This window comes from Chrysoperla carnea, chromosome 3 (genome assembly GCF_905475395.1).
Source record: "Chrysoperla carnea chromosome 3, inChrCarn1.1, whole genome shotgun sequence".
NCBI lineage: Eukaryota > Metazoa > Arthropoda > Insecta > Neuroptera > Chrysopidae > Chrysoperla > Chrysoperla carnea.
The window spans coordinates 26,793,236-26,816,514 of NC_058339.1; the positions used below are offsets into that span (position 1 = coordinate 26,793,236).

Genomic DNA, 23,279 nt, shown 5'->3' on the forward strand with positions numbered 1-23,279 from the left:
ATAGGTGTACATGAAATCACCTAATTAGTCCATTTTCGGATATCTGGTCGCCTGTCAGTCAACACGATAACTTAAAAACGAAAAATTATATCAAATGAAATTTTTATAGCGTGCACAGGACATAAAAAGTGAGGTCGAGTTCGTAAATGAGCAAAATAGGTCAATTGGGTTTTGCGTCCGTAGGACCTATCTTGTAAGCTGTTAGAGATAGAACAATAGTTTAAATGTAAAAAAACCTGGATACTAATTTCCAGTAAATTTTTTTGTTTTTTAGGGGGCAGTTACACTTTTGACCTTCTAAATATCCATTCCACAAAACTGAAAGACTGAATGGTGAAGGGTTGGTTCAAATATCGTTAGGATCAATTATAAAAAAGAAAATATTAAGTAAATCGGATTTCTGAGTCCATTTTTCAGTTCAGTGTCACCTTTTCGACTTGAAAGCAATAGATTTATTTTATTAAAAATGGAATTTTTTATCATTATTTAAATAAAATGTTAGACAAGGTTTTACTATATGCATTTCGCTGATATAATCAAGCTGAATAAATAGAAAATATGCAGATATAAAATGAAATACTAGGTGTTTTGTGTATATATTATGTGTAAAGCATAAAGGTGGATTATATTAGTTCATCAAATCAAGAATAAATATATTTTATACAAGCCGTTATTCGTTCAATTCGCTGCATGATTCCAACTTTCATAAAATATTTTTGCTCTCTACTCTCGATCATCTTTATATTATTATGTTTTTATACCAAGATATATTAAGTGTAGTCCCAAGTTTGTAACGCCTAAAAATATCGATTCTACGAACAAATTTTTGATATAGGTGTTCATAAAATGACCTAATTATCCTTCTCACTTTAAGTCACTTAGGTTTCTCAATCTACCATTTTTACTGTGATACTCCTCTTTATTCTTAAGAACACTTCCAGGAATACTGGTATTTCTACATCCTATATTTCACTAGACAGTTAGGAAAACATATCCTCCATCATATCATCATGACTTCAGCGCTTACGTTTTTCTTGGATTTGGAGCTCACTTTTCTGGCTATAGAGCATAATATGTAATACTATATAGTGAGCTATAAGGTATATTTATTGCTTATATCACCTTAGGAGTCCCTATAGGAGTCCCCAAGACACAAAGTATTTTCCAATTTCTTCAAAATCAGTTCGGTGTTTTGTAGTTAAAGCCCAACAAACAGACAAATTTACTTTCACAATTATAATGTTAGTAAAGATAATGATATACTGATCAAACAAGGATAAATGAAAAATATAAAATACTATAATAATATACAACCTATGTATATTGCAGTCAAGAAGATGAGTAAGGTTAAATAATTTGTGCTTATCGTTTGTAGAAAATATTCTAGTAGTCTATGTATTCTATAAATTTTAAGTATTACATACAATGTGCATAGTTACTAGAAGCACAAAGTTAAAAATTTATATAGATATTTTGAAACTGTTTTTGAAGAAACCCACAAATTTTGCAGATATATGAAATTAATTTACAAAAACATTGATTTACTTTAATGAATTTTTCACGAATTTAACGAATTTAGCGAAAGCGAAAGAGAAAGAGAATCCAAACATTCTCTATACATCTTTGTCTTCTGATTTAATTAGCACCATTTTCTAGACATATCAATTAAACGAGATTAGAGTAGCAAAAAATAAGCACTAAATTATAGAGACGTAAATTGATCTATATCCACGTTTGTTAATGTATTCATGAGTTACACTGTCTAAAAAAATTAACAGCCCTGGAAAAAATTTTTCCCTTGGGTGACAGTATTTAACCCATATTTAACCACTTGGAAGCGTTACTTTCGTTACCTTGTATTTAATGGGGTCCTTCTCCTTATACATTGAGCGCCTATTGATCAATATAATTTTCCGACGTGCATACCATTAGGATACCTTCCCGTATTTCCATTATTTTTTTCTGTCACTTTTTTTTCAATAAAGTTAAATATAATCTCACTCATGTAAAATTTTAACTAGAAAGACATACTGTCTTCAAAAGCAAAACACATAATTCGTATAAAAACATGCTACTTTTAGAAGACTTGGTGAAATTTAGAGCCATAATTTAGATTCATTTATAAATTATATTAACTATATCTTTATTTTACATCTTTTCTATTTAAACAAAAAGTTACAGAATGTTTATACAGGTAGATACCTACTATAACATGTATTTCTATTAGTTTTGCTGAAGAAAGTTTATATGTAATTTGTATTCTTTCTTCAATTTTGTACATAAATTTCAAGTTAAATTCTTAATAAAAATAATTCTTTATGCTCTCTTTAGAACCATAAAATTCTTATGAATTTTTTTTATGTTTTACCTATTTATTTCAAGAATAGCTCCAGAAGAAGAACAAATTGGAATTTCACATTTCATTTTCTAGACCTTTTGTTTTGCTCCCTTTTGGTAGTATTCACTCTCTTTGGTATTATTTTGCTATTTGTTACACCTTTTACTTAATTCGTTTCTGCGTTTGGTCTTCTAAATTATTTGAATACGAGCCACTGGGAACAGAAACTAGCAACACCTGGGGCAGCAACGACAAAATAAGGCACTCAGGATCGTCATCATCTTACGATCTATCAAATATTTTGAAAAATACCATATTGAAATCTTTGATTTGACCTCAATAAATGGTTTTGATATTTCTTAGAAGAATAAAACACTGATTAGGGATGTAAGTGTGCCAGGGCATTTTTGGATAAAAGACTTAACTTTTTTTATATGAAGTTGAAGTCAAAATCAATTTTGAAAATTTTAGGGAAAGGGGGAGTTCCCGATTATTTAAATAAATAAATGACTACAAAAGTGGACATATTGGTACATTGGTCTTATGAAACTATGTTATAACTTGTCAGTATAAGAAAAGTAAGAATACAATTTTTCGATATCTGGTATCGAAAATTTTGTTTAAGTATTTATATTTAGCTTTCGAAATTTCTAAGATCAAAGCAGAGATCGAAAAATTGTATTCTTATTTTTCGTCTACATTCATGAAGTTCACCAAAATTTATCATTAAAGTTGAAAATAAGATACAAATAATTTCAACCTCAAGTCTAAACTTACCTTGGCGCCCGTACTACCTTAAGTGAAATAAGCAATTGATAAAGAATTATGATAAAATTATTATTAACTATAAAAAAATATATTCGACCTCACAAAAATACACTTATCATTCCAAATACATTCAATTAGAATTGATTTTATTTGTTTCGCTGGCAGGCACATCTGATGACCTGCATTCGTTCGTTGCCAAAATAATTCGTTGTTGTGAATTCAATGTTGCCAAACATCGACACACGGGTACAAATAAAATGTGATATAGGAATGAGAATCCAATTGTTGTTTAGTAATATCTCAAATACACTGCACACATGCTACAACAAATAAATAGACTGCCAGAAGTCCAAAAGTGAATAAATGTATACTGTATTCTGAGGGGAATGTTAAAGTCAATATCATTTAAAACACCCTTTCACTAAGATACTGTTTTGTATATCTTTTGTTTCTTCTTACTTTCTTATTGTTATTGTCAATGAAAAACATGGTTATTCTCAAACATAGCGTTTATGTTATTAAAGCTATTCGTTGTGTGCGTAGTCATGGTAGGGACAATAAAAACGATGCCAGCGCTTCCAGTGATTTTGGCGATAAAGGAGGCTGTTATGACTAATTTGCAATTCTTTACATGTTAATGTTATAGAAAATGACAAATTAAAATTATTGAAAAACACGAATTAATTAAACTTAATGCATTAAAAATTGTGAAAATAAGAAATCAAATTGCACAAATATTATTTTTCAAATGTAAATTATCATAATTATTTATTTAAATTTGTGAGACAATAATATTAAATTTTCAATGTAAGTCATAAATGCAATCCATACAATTATATATGCATCCATACAATTCTATAATTAAAGTAGTGTATCGTTACCATGGAACGATAGGATACCCCTTTGAAAAAATCGAAAAAAAAAACGGAAAAAAGTTTTTGTTTCCGATTTCGATAAAACTCTGTATATAAGGTAATTTTGATCCAAAAAATATAAAAATTGGGTTTATGTATTGATTGGATGGATGCAAAGGGAAAAGTGGGGTTTATATATTGATTAGATGGGTTTATATATTTGATGGGTTAACTAGAAAACCACATATTTAGGTGTATAGATTAAAATAGTTCACCCAATATATCAAATCTGGTGGAAGCGTGTGAAGTTAAATTAAACTTTTAATAAATATTTTCATCGCAGGACTTGACATGCATCGTCGCTTACGTTTTTAATGCTTTCACCAATTTGTTGGACCATATAACTGTTATTAGTTAAGTCTAGTTTTCGTAATGACAAAATTAAAGACTAAAACTAAATGAATTTGTAAAATCTCATTCATATGAATACATACACAGTATTTTATTAACTAACTATATATGACTATGAGTGTACAATAATGTTATCTTTCTTCACAAATAATATTATAACTGCCATATTTGTTACTAAATATGGATGCTAAAAGGATATTATTATTATGGGTGTTTGTTTAACTATATCAAAAGGCAATTTTGTATGAAATGAAACAACATATGTGTATTACGAACGTATGAATGTGTGTTATAAGCTTAGAAATGTTAGTGTCTAAATGTCGAAACCTGCTGTTCTTTTCTGTATAATTTTGGTTTGGCATATGTGAGATTATTTTATACAAAATAGTTTGTCTGCTGTTGGTAGTTGTTACCATCTTTAATTCCTTTATACGTATTTTTACAGTATAAGTCAACCATATCGTCCGTCCTTCGAATTCACATATATGTATACACCGTGTTCTGTTATTGACTGCAGAAATCCAGCTTACCAAAATAAGCTCATCAAGAGCAACAAAAAATCTCTTTTTCAAATTTGGATCTGAGGCCTAATTTGGGAGATAAATGGGTATGACAATAATTGATAAATTTGTTAATTGATTGACTATCATTCGATAGCCAATGGTAATCAGTAGATATTAGTAAATTTCATTTAATTATATGAACTAAGAAAGAAATTTTAATAAAAGTATAAAATGATTTAATTGGATTTGGTCAAATTAGCCTACTTTTTATATTTTTATTAGTATAAGTAAATCATACAACACACATTTGTAAAAACTGGAGACACTCAATTTAGAATATCAAGGATTATTTAGAATGTCTCAAGCTTTTACAAAAAGTATGAGAGAAAGGAAAAATATATAGTAAAAAGTTGTCTAAATCCTATTTGACAAATTTGTTTTTCTATTGCATGATTTAAGATTTTTGTCCAGTAAAAAAATAATTTGCTAGTGTGGTTTTCACAAAACGTTTGAAATTGATTGTCAATGTTTCATTACTTCCAATATTTGTAAAATATAATAGACAAATAAATAATATTTGTCTTTCACTATATTCGACTCATTTTCATTAAACTCATCTCTATAACATTAATTATAATTTGAAATTATTATATTTGTAAAACAAAAGACAGAACAGTATGTGTGTTTGTTTACATGAAGTTTTAATAGTTCAAATGTAATATTTGTTAATTCAATTAAGGTAATTAACAAATTAATTTTATATATAACTTATAGAGAATATAAAGCTTTAAGGATGTGGAATAATATAATTATATTTAGCAATTGTTGCAAAACTTGGACGAGTTGCAAAATTACACTGATTGGAAATTAACCACTACGTAATAAATTAAATTTTATAGAATAATTCGAGTTATCAAGGGTCGACACGCTTCTAGCAAACATGTTTTTCTTATCAGTGTATCCAAGTGTTATCTTTATATTTTCCAAGGCTTTTTACGCTCGTTCCATTAATTTGATGTAATTATTCTAGATACATAAAAAGTTTGATATTAATGAAATTTATAATAAAATTATTTCTTCATAATATAAAGACAATAAGTAAAAGTTTAGTAGTATTCCTTATTTAACATAGTCTATAAAATATATAAACAAACATTTTATGTAAAAAAAGTATAAATTTTTATTATCAATTCGTTGTAAATCCATATCAACTTAATTACAACGAACAATTTTATTACAAAACACCACACAGAAAATAAAACGATTAAATTAACCAACAATTTATAGTCGAACCAAAAATTTTTTATGGGTTTTGTCTAGTACGACAATCAAATGTAATAAAATTATCAATGTCGCATAAATTGACCTTAATTACTAGTTAGATTAATTTTTATTACTTAATTATATCGTTAAACATTTTAAGACCAAATATACAGGAATACAGAATGGTCCAGATAATAAAAGCTGCTTCGTACACTAAAAAACGAGAGGGTGTACTTTTCTGAATATAGAGCGTTGAAATTTAGGGAGCAGAAAAATATTTTTGTGAATATGTGTTGATCAAATCCTTTACCTATAAAAGATTGCACCCGTTTCCTATAAAAGGAAGCTTTCTTGGCTAGAGGTGTTATAACTTGGACCATGTTATACATATAAACTGACATAGCAATGTACTTTGTTTCTCTTGAAAATAAAGTGGTTATAAAGTATGCTGCGCATAATTATGTCCATGACAGAATGGAAGTTTTCGTGACAGTACAGATTTTACAGATCGATCCAAAAATGACGTGTTAGATATTTTCTGTCCAATTTTTATTGATATTTTCTCTTATGGGAAAGCACAAATCTGAGAAATGGATTTTATAGAAGACAATTATTTCATGTTTTTTTTTTATGTCTCATTTTTTCTAAAATTGCTTTAATACCTATATCATATTTACATATTTCTTATTAAAAATAGACGATTTGATTCGTTAGAATTGCTTAAGCAAAAAAGAAAATAACATTAAATAACAGCAATTAACAAATGGAGAACATAGGCGTAATTACTAAATTTTGTTTGTCACTTCAGCTGAAGAATTCTCACTGCAAGTATGCTAAAAAAGAACGTTTAGCAAAACTTTGAATTCTTATAACTTCATCCTTTTTTAAACAATTTTAATTTCACTTTCAAATTTTGTCATGGTATCAATAGACTACAAGCCCATGCTGAAAGTTTGCTGCTGAAATGATACACCAGGGATCGTTTAGAAAAGGATGCTCCTATATGTAAAATTAATGTTAAGTACCATGACGTCAGTTTTGCGGGGCACAGGTGAGTACTGGTAAGAATATAAATGGCACACCCTTTGATATCTCACCCCTTTACCATCAAATATGTACGGTGTTAGTGGATACTAACTCTGCATAAGTATTTGAAGCAAATTTCCTAAATGCCGTAAAAAGACTTCAAAAATTTTAGCATGGGCTATAGACTACAAGTCCAGTTTTACACATTTTTATGCTCAATGTGGCAAGTTTGTCATCAGGCAACTATACCGTATTGGTGAATGTTACATAGTTGAAATAAAAATTTTTCCTTTATAAATAAAAATTTTAAGATGTATTTGAGTATGATATCCTTTGAAGTACAGACGAATAAATTACATAAGACATGAAATATATATTATAATTCTTGTATGAATGATGTTTACATCACCAGAGACACAAACGACGTTAGTTATGTATGATTATTATTCTCGGCTGGAAGTCAGATCATTATTATTGGATTACTTTATGTTTAAAATATCGCCTTCGTTCGCCACATCAGACAAAATCTATGTACAGCTAGATATTTATCCTATGTAGTTGCTACTGTTACTATATCCTACGTACTAACATAGGGTTTAAGATACTCCATATTCGTGTCACAATATTCAGTTTAATGTGCTTTTTCGTGTGACAGTGAATTCGATTATTAAACGATTTAATGGAGATGAATTATGTCTACAATTCACATGTGTAAGCATCTGTTCATATAATTAGATGTTCGAGGGTGGATGAGAACTTGCGAAAATTCTAGGTATCTACCGTGTTTTGAATGGTGTTAAATTTACGTAATCTCTTCTCGTTTTTTTGCATTTCGAAAAATAACAGTGGTTACTATCACAAGCCAACACACAATTCATTTTAAAGGTGTATTTTCAATAAAAAAAATAAAGCAAGTGAAATTTTCAAAAGTAGCAAAATCCTCGACAAATTTTTCGGGTACGGCACCCTGAACTCGCTCTTGAAACATATATAAGAACACTCTCCATTAAATTACCTTTTTCCTTTTAGACTTTTTTCCAAACTGAACCGACTTTGAGGTTCATAGCCTATTTTTTATTTTTCCGGTTACCCAAAATGGCCTCGCGTTTCTTATCAATGTCTTATATCAGCTAACAATTATCGAAAAAATGTTTTAAATAAAAACTGTTAGTTTTTTTATGATGATCAACTTTCTAATTTAAAGTGTTATTCTATCTCGCACTTATAAGGATCTCTTACCTCTTAGGGGGATGCAGTCCTCCATCAAACTCTGAACATTTGTTTTAGTTATTTTTTGATTGGTTAACTGCAAAACAAGCAATTAACCATAACAGATTAAAATGGTTCACCTTGTATATTTTTATCTTCCAGCCAATAATTTTCGGAACTTAACACATGTGTGAATATTTTTTGGCTAATATGATCCATATAAAGATTTATACGATCACTCAGCTCAAATTTACTTTAATAAAATTGAGTCGTCATAGCTTTAACCTAGTTATCGTAAAATATTTAATATTATGGTAGTGATATGACCTTTGGGATTGATATCACAAATTGCAATGAATATTATAATGCTGTATAATGATTCGACTAAGCTCCAATATTGGAGCTTACTATAATGTTTTATACTCATAACAACCTAATGTGTAGTTAAAACAAGAATATGCCACAACCATTATGAATATAATGAGGTTAAGGTTGTACATACGACAATTTAATAGGGAAACAAGTGAAAACAAACAATTGACTGAGTTAAGTATTGAAATACCATCTATAGACTGTATTGATTACGTAATCGGTTTTTTTTTGACGACACGTAAGTAAAGAAACACTTTTAGATAGCTGATATTCCCATAACTCATATTCTCATATAATACATACTATATAATTTTCATCTAATTTGCGCCCTCGTGGGTAAACAGTGATGTTAACAAAAAACTGTTTCGAACAAAAGTTGTTTATTTTTTTATAAGGAACATTTTTAACATTTGAACTTTTGTTCTATCTCCAATGGTTTACAAGATGGGTCCTACGGACACAAGACCCAATTGACCCATATTGCTCATTTACGAACTCGATCTCACTTTTTACGTCCTAAGCACGCTATAAAAATTTCAACTTGATATCTTTTGAAATTTTTGAGCTATCGTGATGGCTGACACGATAGACAGACAGACAAACAACTGGAAATGGTACATATTTGTGAACCATGGTACAAAATCATAATGTACCGAGCCTCATACCCTAAAGTGCCTAGAATCACCCCCACCGATATTAAACCCCACTCCCCCAGTGATAATATTTGGTTAGCTTGTTACATAGAAGAAGGAAGTACATTCCATAATTTCTATTTTATATAAAATATATTTTCAACATTATTTCCATTACTGCAAAAGGTAAAAAGTACTTTTTTACAGTTATATTCAAAGTGTATATAATATAAAGAATATTTTCTTTTTATTATTATTCCTTATATTTTATATTTTTCAAGATATTTTCATTTCTTTTGTTTAACAATAACAATGTTACGTGTAAAATTTTTTTCTTTTATTATGTTTTGATATGAATAGGGCAATAAGATGAGTGTGCATACATACCTTTTAATATTCTTTGCATTCCAATCTTACTTCTTTGCAACAGTATCATATATTGTGTAGCCCTAGCGAATTTTCGAAGGTAAAATAGAACACGATTATACTATTATTTGAAGCTATAATGTAAAAATATCTTATAATCAATGAAATTTCCGATTTTTTGCAATTTTTTTAAAGGGGTACCCCTTTGAAAAAATCAAGGAAAACTCAAAAAAATTTAGTTTGGGAATTTGATGAAGCTAAGTGGATGGGGTCCAAAAAGTTAAAAATCAGCTTAATTTAAAGATTGCACCTATAGAAAGTTACAATGCCATCGAGTATCATGGGCAAAAGATCACTTTCAAAAAAGTTTAAATTCCCCACCAAAAAATTAAAATCCTTAAAATTGTGAATAAAAAGGAGAATAAGTGAGGTGATATAACGTGATATTCTTTGTTTTAAAAAGGAGAAATTGCCCAGTGAGTATATTATAAAGTAGGAAGATTATCAATAAAAAAAATATTCTATACAAGTTATTTCAGTAAATTAACCTGTATATTATTTATAATAAAAATTTTTGTTATGTAAATAAAGATATAAAATTGTGTTTAACAGACAAATTGTTGACAAACTAAGCAAATGTATGATCATAACGAAACATAACAGCATTAGCACATTTTTGTTTTACAAGTTTTAGAGAGCTGGATAATTTTACTAGTTTTAGAGAGGTGGATAGTTTGAAGGGCAGATTTGGTAGTGTTTATACATACTCGGAGTCTAGAACTCATTATGATCCCACATACCGTAGAGTCTCAATAATCCAAACATTCAGTACTTCGACAGCTCCGATCACGGATGTAGTATTTATAGTATATTCCTATATCCATGGCTCCGATAATCCGATACCCTTTGCCCGCCTCTCCAACACTTGTGAGAATGAATTCACTCAAAAATGATTGATTGCTTTTATTTTTATCGTGAATTTTTCCATACAATTTCAATAATGCTAACTAACATTCCAGAAATATTAGGAGATAATATTATTAGAACATACTTGAACCCTTGGTAATTCCGGTCTCGTGGCTACCGTAACGCATGGCTAGCTACACTGTACTCGTGACTAAAAAACCACAACAAATTTCGTGGAAAAGTGGTGGAAAAATTCAAAAGTTATTTAATTAATATTAGGAGAACATGTTTTAGAAATATTTTCATTTGCAATATCTTTACAGAAGCCAACATGATAAGCTTGAAAATGAGGTGAATCATGGAATTTGATAAAGCAATAAGGAAGATAAGGTATGGACAGAAAAAAACATGCTGGAAAAATATTCTATGTATTCGTTGTGTGCGTAGTCATGGTAGGGTTAATAAAATCGATGCCAGGCTTTCAGTACAAAATTTTTACGATAAAAAAGGCTGTTATGACTAATTTGCAATTCTTTACATGTTAATGTTATAGAAAATGTCAAATTAAAATTATTGAAAAACACTAATTAAAAACTTCATGCATTAAAAATTGTGAAAATAAGAAATCAAATTGAACAAATATTATTTTTCAAATGAACTTATCATTCTTTATTTAAATTTGTGAGACAATAATATTAAATCACCCCCCGGACCACGGAAAGAGAGAGGGTTGCAACCCTCGATTTTTTTCCCTTGTCGCATGATTTTTGTACGGCGTTTCGGAATAATGGATTAGAAGCTGTATTGAAACAGAATGAAACTGATGCCGTACAGAATAAAATGACCAAATTTACCCTGAGAAAATCAAAAAAATTTACCGACTTTGTGGCGCATCATTTTTTACGGCACTGCGCGCTTTCTTATTATTTTTCATGGATTTACCGATGGTAAAAATGCCGTACAAAAATATATGACCCAAAAGGTACTCACTCTACCTGCGCTTTTGAATTCTCACCAGCACTCAGTTGGACAGTTTACAAGTGACGGCATAGAGCTGAATCTTATTATTTTATGCTCTTATATCGTCCTATATACGTCACCTGGTGGTTCATATGACCCATCCATTTTTTGGACATGGGCCTGTAGTCTATAATACATATAATCATACATATACAAGATACGCGCGGCAAGCATAACCACTCCTTAGCAGTCGATGGAAAAAAAAACTATTTTTAGCCAAATCGGTATATTTTAAACTGTTCTTTATCTGGTAGAGCGTTCTGTCGACTTTTAAAGGACATTCAGTATATAATTGGAAAAATACATGTCTTCTGTTAGATAAACCTTCAATAAATTCCAAGAAATGTAACTGAATAGATATGAAGAATAAATCTTGTATTTTAAATACGCCACCGATCTCGTCTCTTTTATCTTAAACCATTCTCTTCAATGTTCATAGTATCATAGACAGCACTGGAATTAGAACAATGTATCTTTTACATTTAAGACTGCAAATATACAAGGTGTTCCAAATACTTCATTTTTTGAGCAGGGAAATGCATGCCCGATATCTGTTTTTTAATAAGTGGACGCTTCAATGACAAAATCTTCAACTAAAATGTTTTTAAATCATTCTTTGTAGGAGATTCGTTTTCCTTGTTACAAAATATTTGTTTGGATTTTTTGCCCTAGGCTTTAATTTTTCAATTTCAAGTACAAGTTACCTTTTTTTGTTGCTAGAGTTGAAGAATGATACATTCACTCAAAATTGACTCTTGTTTCCAAGAATAATTAATCTATTTGATTAAGATAATGAATAAATCGATTTTGTGAGACTCAAGTCATGCTATTCGCCTTGATATTCGACTGGATTTGAAAAAGTTCTGATAAAATTTTCAATATTCTAACTAGTTTACATTTTGCTCAAGATAAGGTATGAAATAGTTTCATTAAGAAAGTAGATTTTATACTTTACGTCGGAGAGCACGTTACGATAAATAGCTGTGAATTCGTTAAAATACATGAATTTTATACTTTACCGGTAACAAATATAAAAACCAAATTGTCGAGATTAAATTTTACTGTCTGTTTTTGTTAGTAGGCACATCTGATGACCTGTATTCGTTCGATGTTAAACCATTTCCTCATTCTTAATCCTATCTTGCCAAACAACGATATACATGTACAGTAATAATATACGAACAAATGTTAAGAAAATACTACTACCAATCGTTCGGAGTAATATCTTGAGCACACATGCTACAACATATACTATAAATAGTATCAGATAGTCCCAGATGTAAGCAGAAACCAAGGCAGGGTTTTTCTTAAAACATCTTTTCTCGGGAAACATTGTTCTTTATTACTCTGTTTTAACATTCTAGAAGAAAGTTATTGTTTCCATCCCGAATATGAATGTCTACTAAGAAGAGTATCGCATGTTTCTACTTCAAATGATAAAAATACGTTTTCTACTACTAATATTATAAAGAGGAGAGATTTGATTTTTTGTTTGTTTGTAATGGATAAACTCAAAAACTACTGAACCGATTTTAAAAATTCTATGACCAAAATAAAGCCACCTTATGAATTAAGTAAAACCTTACTTATAAAAAAGTTAAGGGTTCCGCATCAAAAAAAAAAAAACCTATGACATTGGGATCAAAGCGGGGGAGGGATAAGTGAGGGAAGGGAAGTGAAGGCTATAAAGGTAGTCTTTGTTTTAAAGTTGAAATAGCCCAGCAAAGGGGGTGGGTAACTGCTAGTATTAGATATTCAGGCATTAAACTGTTTTAACACCAAGTTATTGAATTAGTTTTCAATTTTGACAGATGAAAGATTTTCTTAGAGTTTTAGGCAAATCTGGGTTGGAAATTCTTGCCTAATATTATCAAAATGGTAATATTTTTAAAAAACAACACAGTTGATGAAAAACAAGAGGTTGATCTGTCTTCCATGGTTCACATTCACCGTTTCTTATTTCGTATTGTATTCTTAACGATACGATAGTTAAATGTGCCGTTAGCAGTTATTTTATGACATGACACAGTGGTATAGGGTTCAAAATTATTATGACATTTATATTCACATAAATATCTGAAAACACTGAGAAATGTTAATAATATACAGTAAAGCAATTCGCCTAGAACAGACCAAAAACCTAAGCTTGATTTTTCACGTTCCTTGAAAGTAGAAATCATCAAAAAGTATTATACTTCAATATGAAAAATTTTCCGGAAAGGAATTTTATTTAAGAAAACAAAGTTTCAAGGTTATTATCATTATCTTGTTTAAACAAATATTAGAAGAAATATCGGTCAAATAGTCAATAAGTAAATCGACATAGTCGTATAAGTCATAAACGGTTAGTGAAAAAAAATTAGTTTACAAAAAAGGTAGGTAATTTAATCTACAATAAAGGCAATTACCATTTTTGGTCTTAAGAGCACGATTATGGAGATATGGCCTTAAATGTTTTTCGTTAAAATGGAGGTACTTCTCCCGACTTTTTTTTGTAAGAATTTTGTGCATTTACATTCAGTACGTGAATCTGAATCTATATTTAAATAAAAAAAAACTCGCGTAATTTAATGCAGAAAATTTTTTTAGTAGTCTGAGGCATAATATCTGTCTGAATCATTAGTAAAAATGAGTTTTAAATGCGCAGGGCCCTTTTAATGTTAAATCAAAACGTAGACATGATTTGTTTTAAATAAATTGTCTAATTCACTGTCATACTAAAAAGCACATTAAACTAAATATTATGACACGAATATATAGTATCTTGAAACGTTACATTTCTACCTAGATATAGAATAGAGCAGGCGTTAAATATAGTTGAGTGTACTAAAATCGAGGACCGCATTTTGTCAATTGTTTCTTGTTTAGAAAAGCTTAAATATTAATATTTTGCCAGAAATCCTAGCGATCCAATTTTTGTATATCCCTGCCAATCCTCAGAAACAGTCAAATGTCAGTTTTTTTAACCAAATAAACCCACCCATGTTTTTTGAATTTTCTTTTTGAATATAATAAAAATATAAAAAGTGGGATAATTTCACCAAATCCAATTGAATAATTTTATAATTTAAAAAAAAATTATATTAATATCCAATGATAGCCAGTGAATGAACAAATTTATCAATCTTTTTTATACCCGTATCTCCCAGTACGCCTCAGATCCAAATTTGGAAAAGAGTTTTTGTTGTTGTTCTTGATGAGCTTATTTTGATAAGCTGGATTTCTGCAGTCAATAACAGTGCACGGTGTATAAGCTTTCCTGAACAAGCATCAACTGGCGAAATGCGGTCTTCGATTTTCGAACTGAACTCTATCTAGCGCCGGCTTTAGAAACAGTTACTACATTGGATGGATACCTAGAAATACCTACATAGATTTTGTCTGATGTGAACGAAGGCGATATTTTAAACATAAAGTAATCCAATAATAATGATCCGACTGCCAACCTAGAATAATAATCATACATAACTAATGTCATTTATTAAGTTGCTACAACATGTCTCGTCTCTCTTGTGATGTAAACATCAGTTATATGAGAATCATATGATATATATTTCATGTCGCATATAATTTATTCTCGTATATCGTACTTTGTAGACTTTTTAATGTATTCATGCACTAAAAAAATCTTTTTTTTTTGTTTTTGTTAAAATTACAACATCTAAGTAGCATATTACCTGTTTAGTATAAATTTGATTGAAATTTGTTGGAATTCGCAGTGGTCTTTGATCGCTCAATAATACAAGTAATCTTAACTCATATTTTAGACACAAAATTTTATTAGAATATATCTCACTATTATATTGAAAAGTTTTAAAAGCATGCTTTGTTATTTGGATAAAAACTTCATTATGAAAATTGGCAGTACATAGTCGGTGTGGTACTGAAATCGTGTTAGTGCGACCCCTGTAGTCCACACGACTAACTTCCCAGAGGGGGAAAAACATTAAAAAAAAAGTCTTGTTAGCCTTCATAGATTATTCTTCGAACATGTACTCCAGCTTATGCTGGATCGATCATTATCTCCATAGATAAATGAAGTGTTTTATCCACTTTTCAGATTCTGTTTATTCAGTTTTTTCCAGTTTTTTTCATTACCATTAAAAAACGGCTCAAATAATTTTGCTGAAAACTATTTCAGTTCTTAAATACGGAAGTACGCGTCGTATTAGTCTACTCACATGTTCGAGGCAAAAGAATCCGAACGAACATATGAACATACATCATATTGAAAAGGTTTGATTCGGATATTGAGGCTTTGAAACCGCGAAAATATGTAAAAGTAGAGATTTGCTTAAAATCAGCCCCATTACATTAACTTCCTCTGGGAAGCTAAAAATCAAGCTTTTTATCCAAAATTATCCTGGCGCTTGTACGTCCTTAAACTTTAATAGTTTTTCAATAAATAGTATAAAAATTGACGTTGACGTAGCAAATAAATTAACTAAATGAAATAGAATTGACATGCAATAAATATGAAGAGAGACTATATATATCTTTAAATGTTTACACGTAATGTTCGAAAGCGGTGAACTATATGGTGGTATAAACTACATGAACTATTAGCACGCGATACGATATTGACATGACGTTATCTTAAGTGACGAACTAACAGATAACAACATACAAATATTGGTTGGGTTCCTATACCTAGATGAAGATGATATAGATTATATCTGTCTATATTTATATACATAGATAGATAGGTGTTTGCTTCTTCATGTAAGTATGTACTCGTCTGATCAAAAAAACAAATTTCACTTATTTGAATAAAAAATCAATTATTTATTTTGATTGATAGATGCGCAACATAGGATCTTAGAAGAAAAAGAACAAGATAGGATTTCTTTCCCAATGTATTCACAAATGTAGAAGTAAATAACCGGCTAAGTGGGCAAGGGAGTAATGGAGCAATTGCCTCAAACCGTTTGACTACTTAGACGGAAGGTACTGGGTTCAAAGCCAGGCGGCGACAGTCTGATCAATTATAATCCATGGGGCGGTAAATTGATCTTACTGCCGCCGCTTGGATAAGAACAGAGTAACCGACTCTGACCACATCATAAAAATGTAGCTATCGCAGGGCTAGTGGCCAGATCCCCAAAGCTCAGTAACCATTAAAAAGAAAGGAGAAGTCTGCTCTCGAAGCTAGCAAACCTCAAGCCTGCCCACAATAATTTTTTTTATGATCTTACCAAGCGTCTTTGATAATCATATGCTATTTTTAACCCCCGAACCAAAAAAAAGGGATTTAATAAGTTTGACCGCTATGTGTGTGTGTCTGTTTGCCTGTGGCATCGTATCGCCTAAACGGTTTAATCGATCTGAATATATTTGTTTGGTTTGAAACGTAATTTAATGGGGAGTGTGAGCTATTCAAGTGCGAGTATAGGATTCCATACCCGAAAAAACTGAAAAAAAGCGATGATCTTCAAAATCGGTTCAGTTTGGCGATGACTCTAAGGAAAAAGGTAGTTAATTTATTGGAAAGTGTTCTTAGATACGTTTCAAGTGCCAGCTTAGGGTTCGTACCCAAAAAATTGTTCACCAATATTTTTGATGATAAAACATGTATGAAACGGTTTGTAGCATAACGCTATATCTATACCAATTCTGAGCTTTACCGACAGGTAAAAAATGTTTTTCTAAGCTCAAGTTTTAATTGAAAAATGACCTATTATAGAAACTATAATATCTTAATAGAAACTGATTTTGATTTTAATTGCAAAAGAAAACCGTGGCTGTCGGCTTTTTCTCTATGCACCGGGGCCCTTGTACCCCTACGTTACTAGGGAAGGTGGAATTGAAAGTTTCATCCTCAAAGAGTACATGAAATCATCGTAGATACAGATTCTCAACGCTCTATTTAAATATGTAATTGGGATTGAGAAGATAAAACTTAAATTTTCCATAGCATATATTACCGTTCCAAGTCGAGTCAATTTGTGTTAAGTACGAGTGTATGTCTGAATGTACGTATATATGTAATACCCATCTACATATGTACCGTTTCTATGAACATAGTAGCTATGTAAGAAGCTTTAAATTGAATTCGAACGTTTACTGTATTTATGATTGCATATAAGTGCAGCAACAACATAGATGCATGTTGAATTAATGTTTACGAAAGACATATTCGTTTAAAATTGAATAGTTGTTAGAAGAGGTAGATACATAAAGACCGTGAACCCATAATGAAACCAAATTTGTTATTTTTGGAGTCGGTGTCAGCCAAGGAAACAACTCTGACAGAACAGTTTGCTACATTAGCTTGGCTGACACCGACTCCAAAAATAACAGTAATTTTAACTGCATTATATTCTCGTTATTTTTTTAGTTTTGAGTGCATATTAATTTGGTTTGGGAAAGTTTTTGAGTCGTGATATTGAGTTATTCGTCCTCTTGTCGTGCATACTTAATGGAAATTGAAGACTTTTATGGTTTTCTCATGGATGGTTTTCTCAGAACTGGATCAAAATAAAATGGGACCACACGGGCTTTGAAATAGAATCATCAAAATCGGTTCACCCAGTCAAAAGTTCTGAGGTAACACACAAAAAATACAGTCGAATTGTCAACCTCCTCCTTTTTTGTTTGAAGTCGGTTAAAATTATAAAAAAAATGAAAACTAGCTTTTCAATAATTCATCACTAGAACTACGATTAAAATCAGAAGATTCTTTTATTTACCAAACTTACTTTTATCAATCCTCAAAAAGTTACATAAAAAGAATCATGACAATTTCATTTTATTATGGGCTAACTGTTTAAAAGGTTGATTTTAGCATTTTCACTCTAGAACTAATAGAAAATATACTCTATACTAGTTTTATTTGATGTTGTTTGAACATATATAGAGTTCAAAGGATGTTAGAGTTATTATTGAAATATTAAAACATTAATAAATTTAAGTCGTTTTACTTTTCCAATTAGTATTCTGTCATTGAAACCGTCGATGTTATTACTTAAATTGGCTTCTTAAAATATATGGCTTTTTTAATAAAGATTTTTAGCATTTAGCTTTTGTGAGCAGTTTCTAAACTCCAAATTACAGTTAAAAGTTCAATCGCGTTTTACTCGAATACTTTAAAAGATACGAAAATTTTGGAGGAACTTTTTGTTAGAGCATTTCACGTTAAACCATATTTTGTCTACGATTTAATTTATTTTGTATAGTTTCGGATTTATAAGTAATCAACCGTTTTTCGAATAAAAGAAGCGTACTTTTCCAATGTTTCTACGGTAGCACTATTTGTTAAAAGTAACCTTAGCATGAGTAATTTTAGCGTACAAAAGTTCAACTCGTTAGGTTCAATTAATTAACTGTCCACATAAAAGGTAAAAAAGGACAAACACGCATAAAAATCCCCGATAATCTTAATAAGTATGATAAAAAAGTATTAACAGTATGATAAGAAATTATATTTATTTAGGAAAATATAAAATCTTTGTTTTGCATTGAAATCTAATTTTAGCGTAGGTACTTGAGTGTCGCGGGGATTACCACAAGATAGATAGAGTGTGAGTGTATTCTGATAAAAACTAAAAGTCTTGTAATAAATTTTTGTTTGTAAATATTATCATAAGTTAGGGTGTGATTCGGATACGATAAACACCAACAAATATGATTCATTTTTCTGAAGACAGTAAGCTCATATTAAGTTTGAATTAAATTAATTATTTTGCTTCACAATTAATTGAATTAGTTTAATTGTACTATAATATGAATTCGAAATTCGAAAAAAACAATCAGAGAAGCCTCAAATTGAACGTTTCTTCGTTCAATTCCCAGGAAAATTCATTGATTGTAATTTGAAGATTGATATGTTAACTACTAAAATTAGTAAATCAAAAATATCCTGTTATCTGAAAGAGTTGATTAAAAGGTTTCTGAACAAAGAAAATTGCAAATGACCTTACAGCTTGCAGCCACAGACCCTTTTTCAGAAGGAATGATGAGCTTTTCTTAGATAAATTTTCTTGTGCTCCTTTTAGATAAATTCTGGAAACTAGAAGATTCTATTTCGAATTCCAAAAATTTTAAAATGTGGTTAAAAGATCGAATGCCTTTTTTCTATTTGTTTTTTAATTCTCTTCTTGTTAGTACCCATAACAAAATATATGCCATTTTTTTACAGTTTTTCGAATTTGATTTACAATTCTTGACACTATGACACAATTCTACGCACTGACTTGCATAGTAACTGAATTGATGTGACAAACGAAATGCGTCATGTTTGAGAGTTTGTTTGTCAAACGCTTTTCGAAAACGTGATTTGTGAAATGTTCGATAATGTATGGATACCTTAACCTTTTTAACCATAAAACAGAAAAGAGTTTATTAAAAGAACAAAATTTATTCAAAACTATTTAAATATAATCAATCGACATTAATGAATGTTACCTATAGTGCTTGCAAACTTTAGACTGGGCTTACTTTAAATAAGAATTAATGTAATTCTGTGGTATAAAAGATGTAATTTTGATAGAATTTATTGCAGTTTTGTATGTACAATTTTGTAGTATACAACTTGAACTCCTTGCTTGTGTTGAAATAACAGTTTTACTGAATATTTAAGGATCGAAAAATTTCTAATTATTAAATAAATTCAAGAATCATTAAGTGTTAACGTATTTTATTAAAACAAAAATGGCAAATCGGTTTAATTTTCCAATTAACACATCATTAGGTATGCCACCATCATCTGGTAACAGACTTAATTTCAGAAGTTGCGAGCCCAAACCAACACCACCTGGGGTAAGTTTTAGATTTCTTTAAATTATTCTTGACTAAGAAAAGGAACGGTTTTATCGTGTCATATTATCTGCCTGTGTGTATCTATTTCTGGTATCATCACTTCCAAGTGGATGGCATAATCTCAAAGCATTTCTAAATAGCATAAAATTACGAAATTTTTTTAGAAAATTTCGTTAAACTATCAAAATGTTTTGAAAAATAAAAAAAGTTTTGGTAAATAGAATTTGCGGTTTAAGTGAAATAAGAAATTTTTTATTTTTTTTTATTTTTATTTTTATTTTGAAATATTAAATTAGAGTTGTTATATGCTAGGAACAGTTTTTGATCTGTCTGTTTTCCTGAGCACTTTCGAAGAATACAGAAACACTTTTCATTTGACACAGAAAAATTTAAGTGTAATTCATGGTTTAGTCGAAACTTCCTAAAGAAATTTCTGTTAAATAAATGAAATTCTTTTGATTGATCCTTTGCTAAAATTTCTTTAGTTGCACTATATAAATTTTATAAAATTTTGATAATCCGTTGACATACCTTGTCTTGATAAAAAGACGTTTCTCTTAGGAGGTTTTATTCTATTTAAACTCTATAGAGGCTAAAATAGAGTATAAACGTTTTTAGACCAACATCCTTTTATCTATGAACATCAAGAATTTGCGGTTTTCACAGTTTGTAAAGTTTTATTAATTTTTGTTTTTTTTTTGTAAATTTTGTAAACAGCTACCAATAAACGTATCAAGTACTGGTGCTCATGTCAGTGTCGGCCCGAATATTCCCAATATTATTCAGAGCGGCCCACATTCAGTAGGCGCACACGCCCATGCAAATATTCCTCTTCATAACAATATACCACCTGGGGTAAGTTTTTCAATTATATTCATTAATTTTGTATGATTTAATAAATATTACTCCTAACAAAAGGCGTTAGAGTTGTTTGTATATCTGTTTTAGTATAGTTATCCCTTCAATCCGACATGAAAAATTATACGGATCGCTCACGAGGATTCTGTAGTCATAAAGGGATAAATAAGATATTTAAATTATTTAATTTGTTTTTGATCTGTATAAACGATTTCAGATAGTTTTGAGCCCATGCAACCATTCAACATTCCTCTTTTTTGGAGACTACAAAAATACCCTTCATCTAAGCGATCCAAAAGTTCCATTTGTTTTCACCAAAATAAATATAAAATTTTTTTTAAATAATTCTGAGAAATTATATAATTGTTTTTAGAATTTTTCTGCCTTTTATCGGCAGTTTTTCAAACTTTATAAACATTTATTTGTAGGCTGGAGGTGGAATAAACTATCAACATGCTTCTGGACACAGTGCATCAGTAAATGTTGATCACGTGAAGCATTGTGGCACAACGGTTCAAGCTGACGCAAATGCGAGATTACATGCAAGTACAGATGGTTCCGCAACTTTAAATTTAGGTGCTGGGGCAAGCCGACATGGTAATGGTCCAATTCAAAAACATGTGGGGCTTCATTTCAATAAACAACTTTAAACTGTGCACTTCTATACATTCTTCTGTAACTTTAGAATAAACTAATAAAATTTATTTCTGACTATTGACCAGTTTTTACTTTTGGTTCATTTCTGGTTCCTATAAAAAAAAGAGCGTGGAAAAGCTTAAATATTTAAATTAATTATTGTTGAGTTAAATCCTGAGTGGAAGGTGAAAGGTGAAAATTACGAAAATGCCTGTTCAATATTATAAAATGTTTATAGTTTATTCGGTGTGGCTCATTATAATGTTAGTTTTGAAAAAAATGGAAAACCAGAAATTTTCCCAAGAACGTTGGTTTCATCAGAAAGAATCGATGAAAATTTGTGGAAATATTTTGCTCATTCCTTTCGAAGAAAATTCGCTAAATGAAATAAAATCAACTGGTTACATGTAACTCTGCTAATGGGAGGAAATTTTGTAAAATTTTTTATCATTTTTTGTTTCAAGACTTTGGGTTTGAATACCTACTTAAGACAAAACATAACCCAAAAACAAAAATAGCTCTGAAGCACTTTTTAAGTTATCACTTCTGCCAATCTATCTTTGAACGTCAAATAGAGAAATATCACGTTTCACATTAAGAAATGCATGGCGTTTATTAAAATGCTGATATGGTATAGAGACAGATACTATAGTATCTATGTTGGTATTTTTATAGTATTGAATAGGGCTACCCACCAGAAGTATTGTGGATATATCCAACCAGTATCGGCCTGACGCACATATCTATACCATTCATAAAGAATAAGTTAGGTATAAAATTCACTTACGATTATGAGTTAAATAACATATCTGAATGATCCGTAACTCACCTGAAAACAAAAGAAAATTTATTATTAATTTTTTTTGTAAATAATTTGAAAAAGAAATTGCAAATTTGTGTAATGCTAAAAATTGAGTTTTAGTCTGATCTGGGTAATCCTGATTCGAAAAATGGATCCCAAATATTTTAAGATATACACTCTGTGGAGTTTCCTAGAAAAAATTATTTGTATGACTTAACGTGCATTTAAGCTTGATAGTTTTTAAATAAACATATTTGAACACTTATTCATTCAATTGAAGGGGAATACCAGATTTATAATATTGTTAAATACAGACTGATAATATATCTCTCATGAATAGGACTTATTATATAGTCCTATTCATGACTATTATAACAGACTATTACATATTCGTTGTGTGCGTAGTCAAGGCAGGGACAATAAAATCGATGCCAGCGCTTTCAGTGAAAAGTTTTGGCGATAAAGGAGACTGTTATGACTGATTTGCAGTTCTTTACAGGTAAATGTTATAGAGAATGTCAAATTAAAATTATTGAAAAATACTAATTAATTAAACTT

The 23,279-nt window shown here is 30.0% G+C and overlaps 2 protein-coding genes across 2 annotated transcripts in view; one reads left to right on the forward strand and one right to left on the reverse strand.

The window, feature by feature from the left end:
* The window catches only part of LOC123296646 (GATA zinc finger domain-containing protein 14), a 382,239-nt gene that overhangs the window by 70,495 nt on the left and 288,465 nt on the right, over positions 1-23,279 (reverse strand). The gene's annotated exons all lie outside the window — the stretch shown is intronic.
* On the forward strand, positions 20,192-22,001 carry LOC123296648 (attacin-B). The gene is made up of 3 exons (XM_044878209.1): positions 20,192-20,425; positions 21,143-21,280; positions 21,712-22,001. Exons 1-3 carry the CDS (start codon positions 20,318-20,320, stop codon positions 21,931-21,933), a joined length of 468 nt encoding a protein of 155 aa, XP_044734144.1. The 5' UTR covers positions 20,192-20,317; the 3' UTR covers positions 21,934-22,001.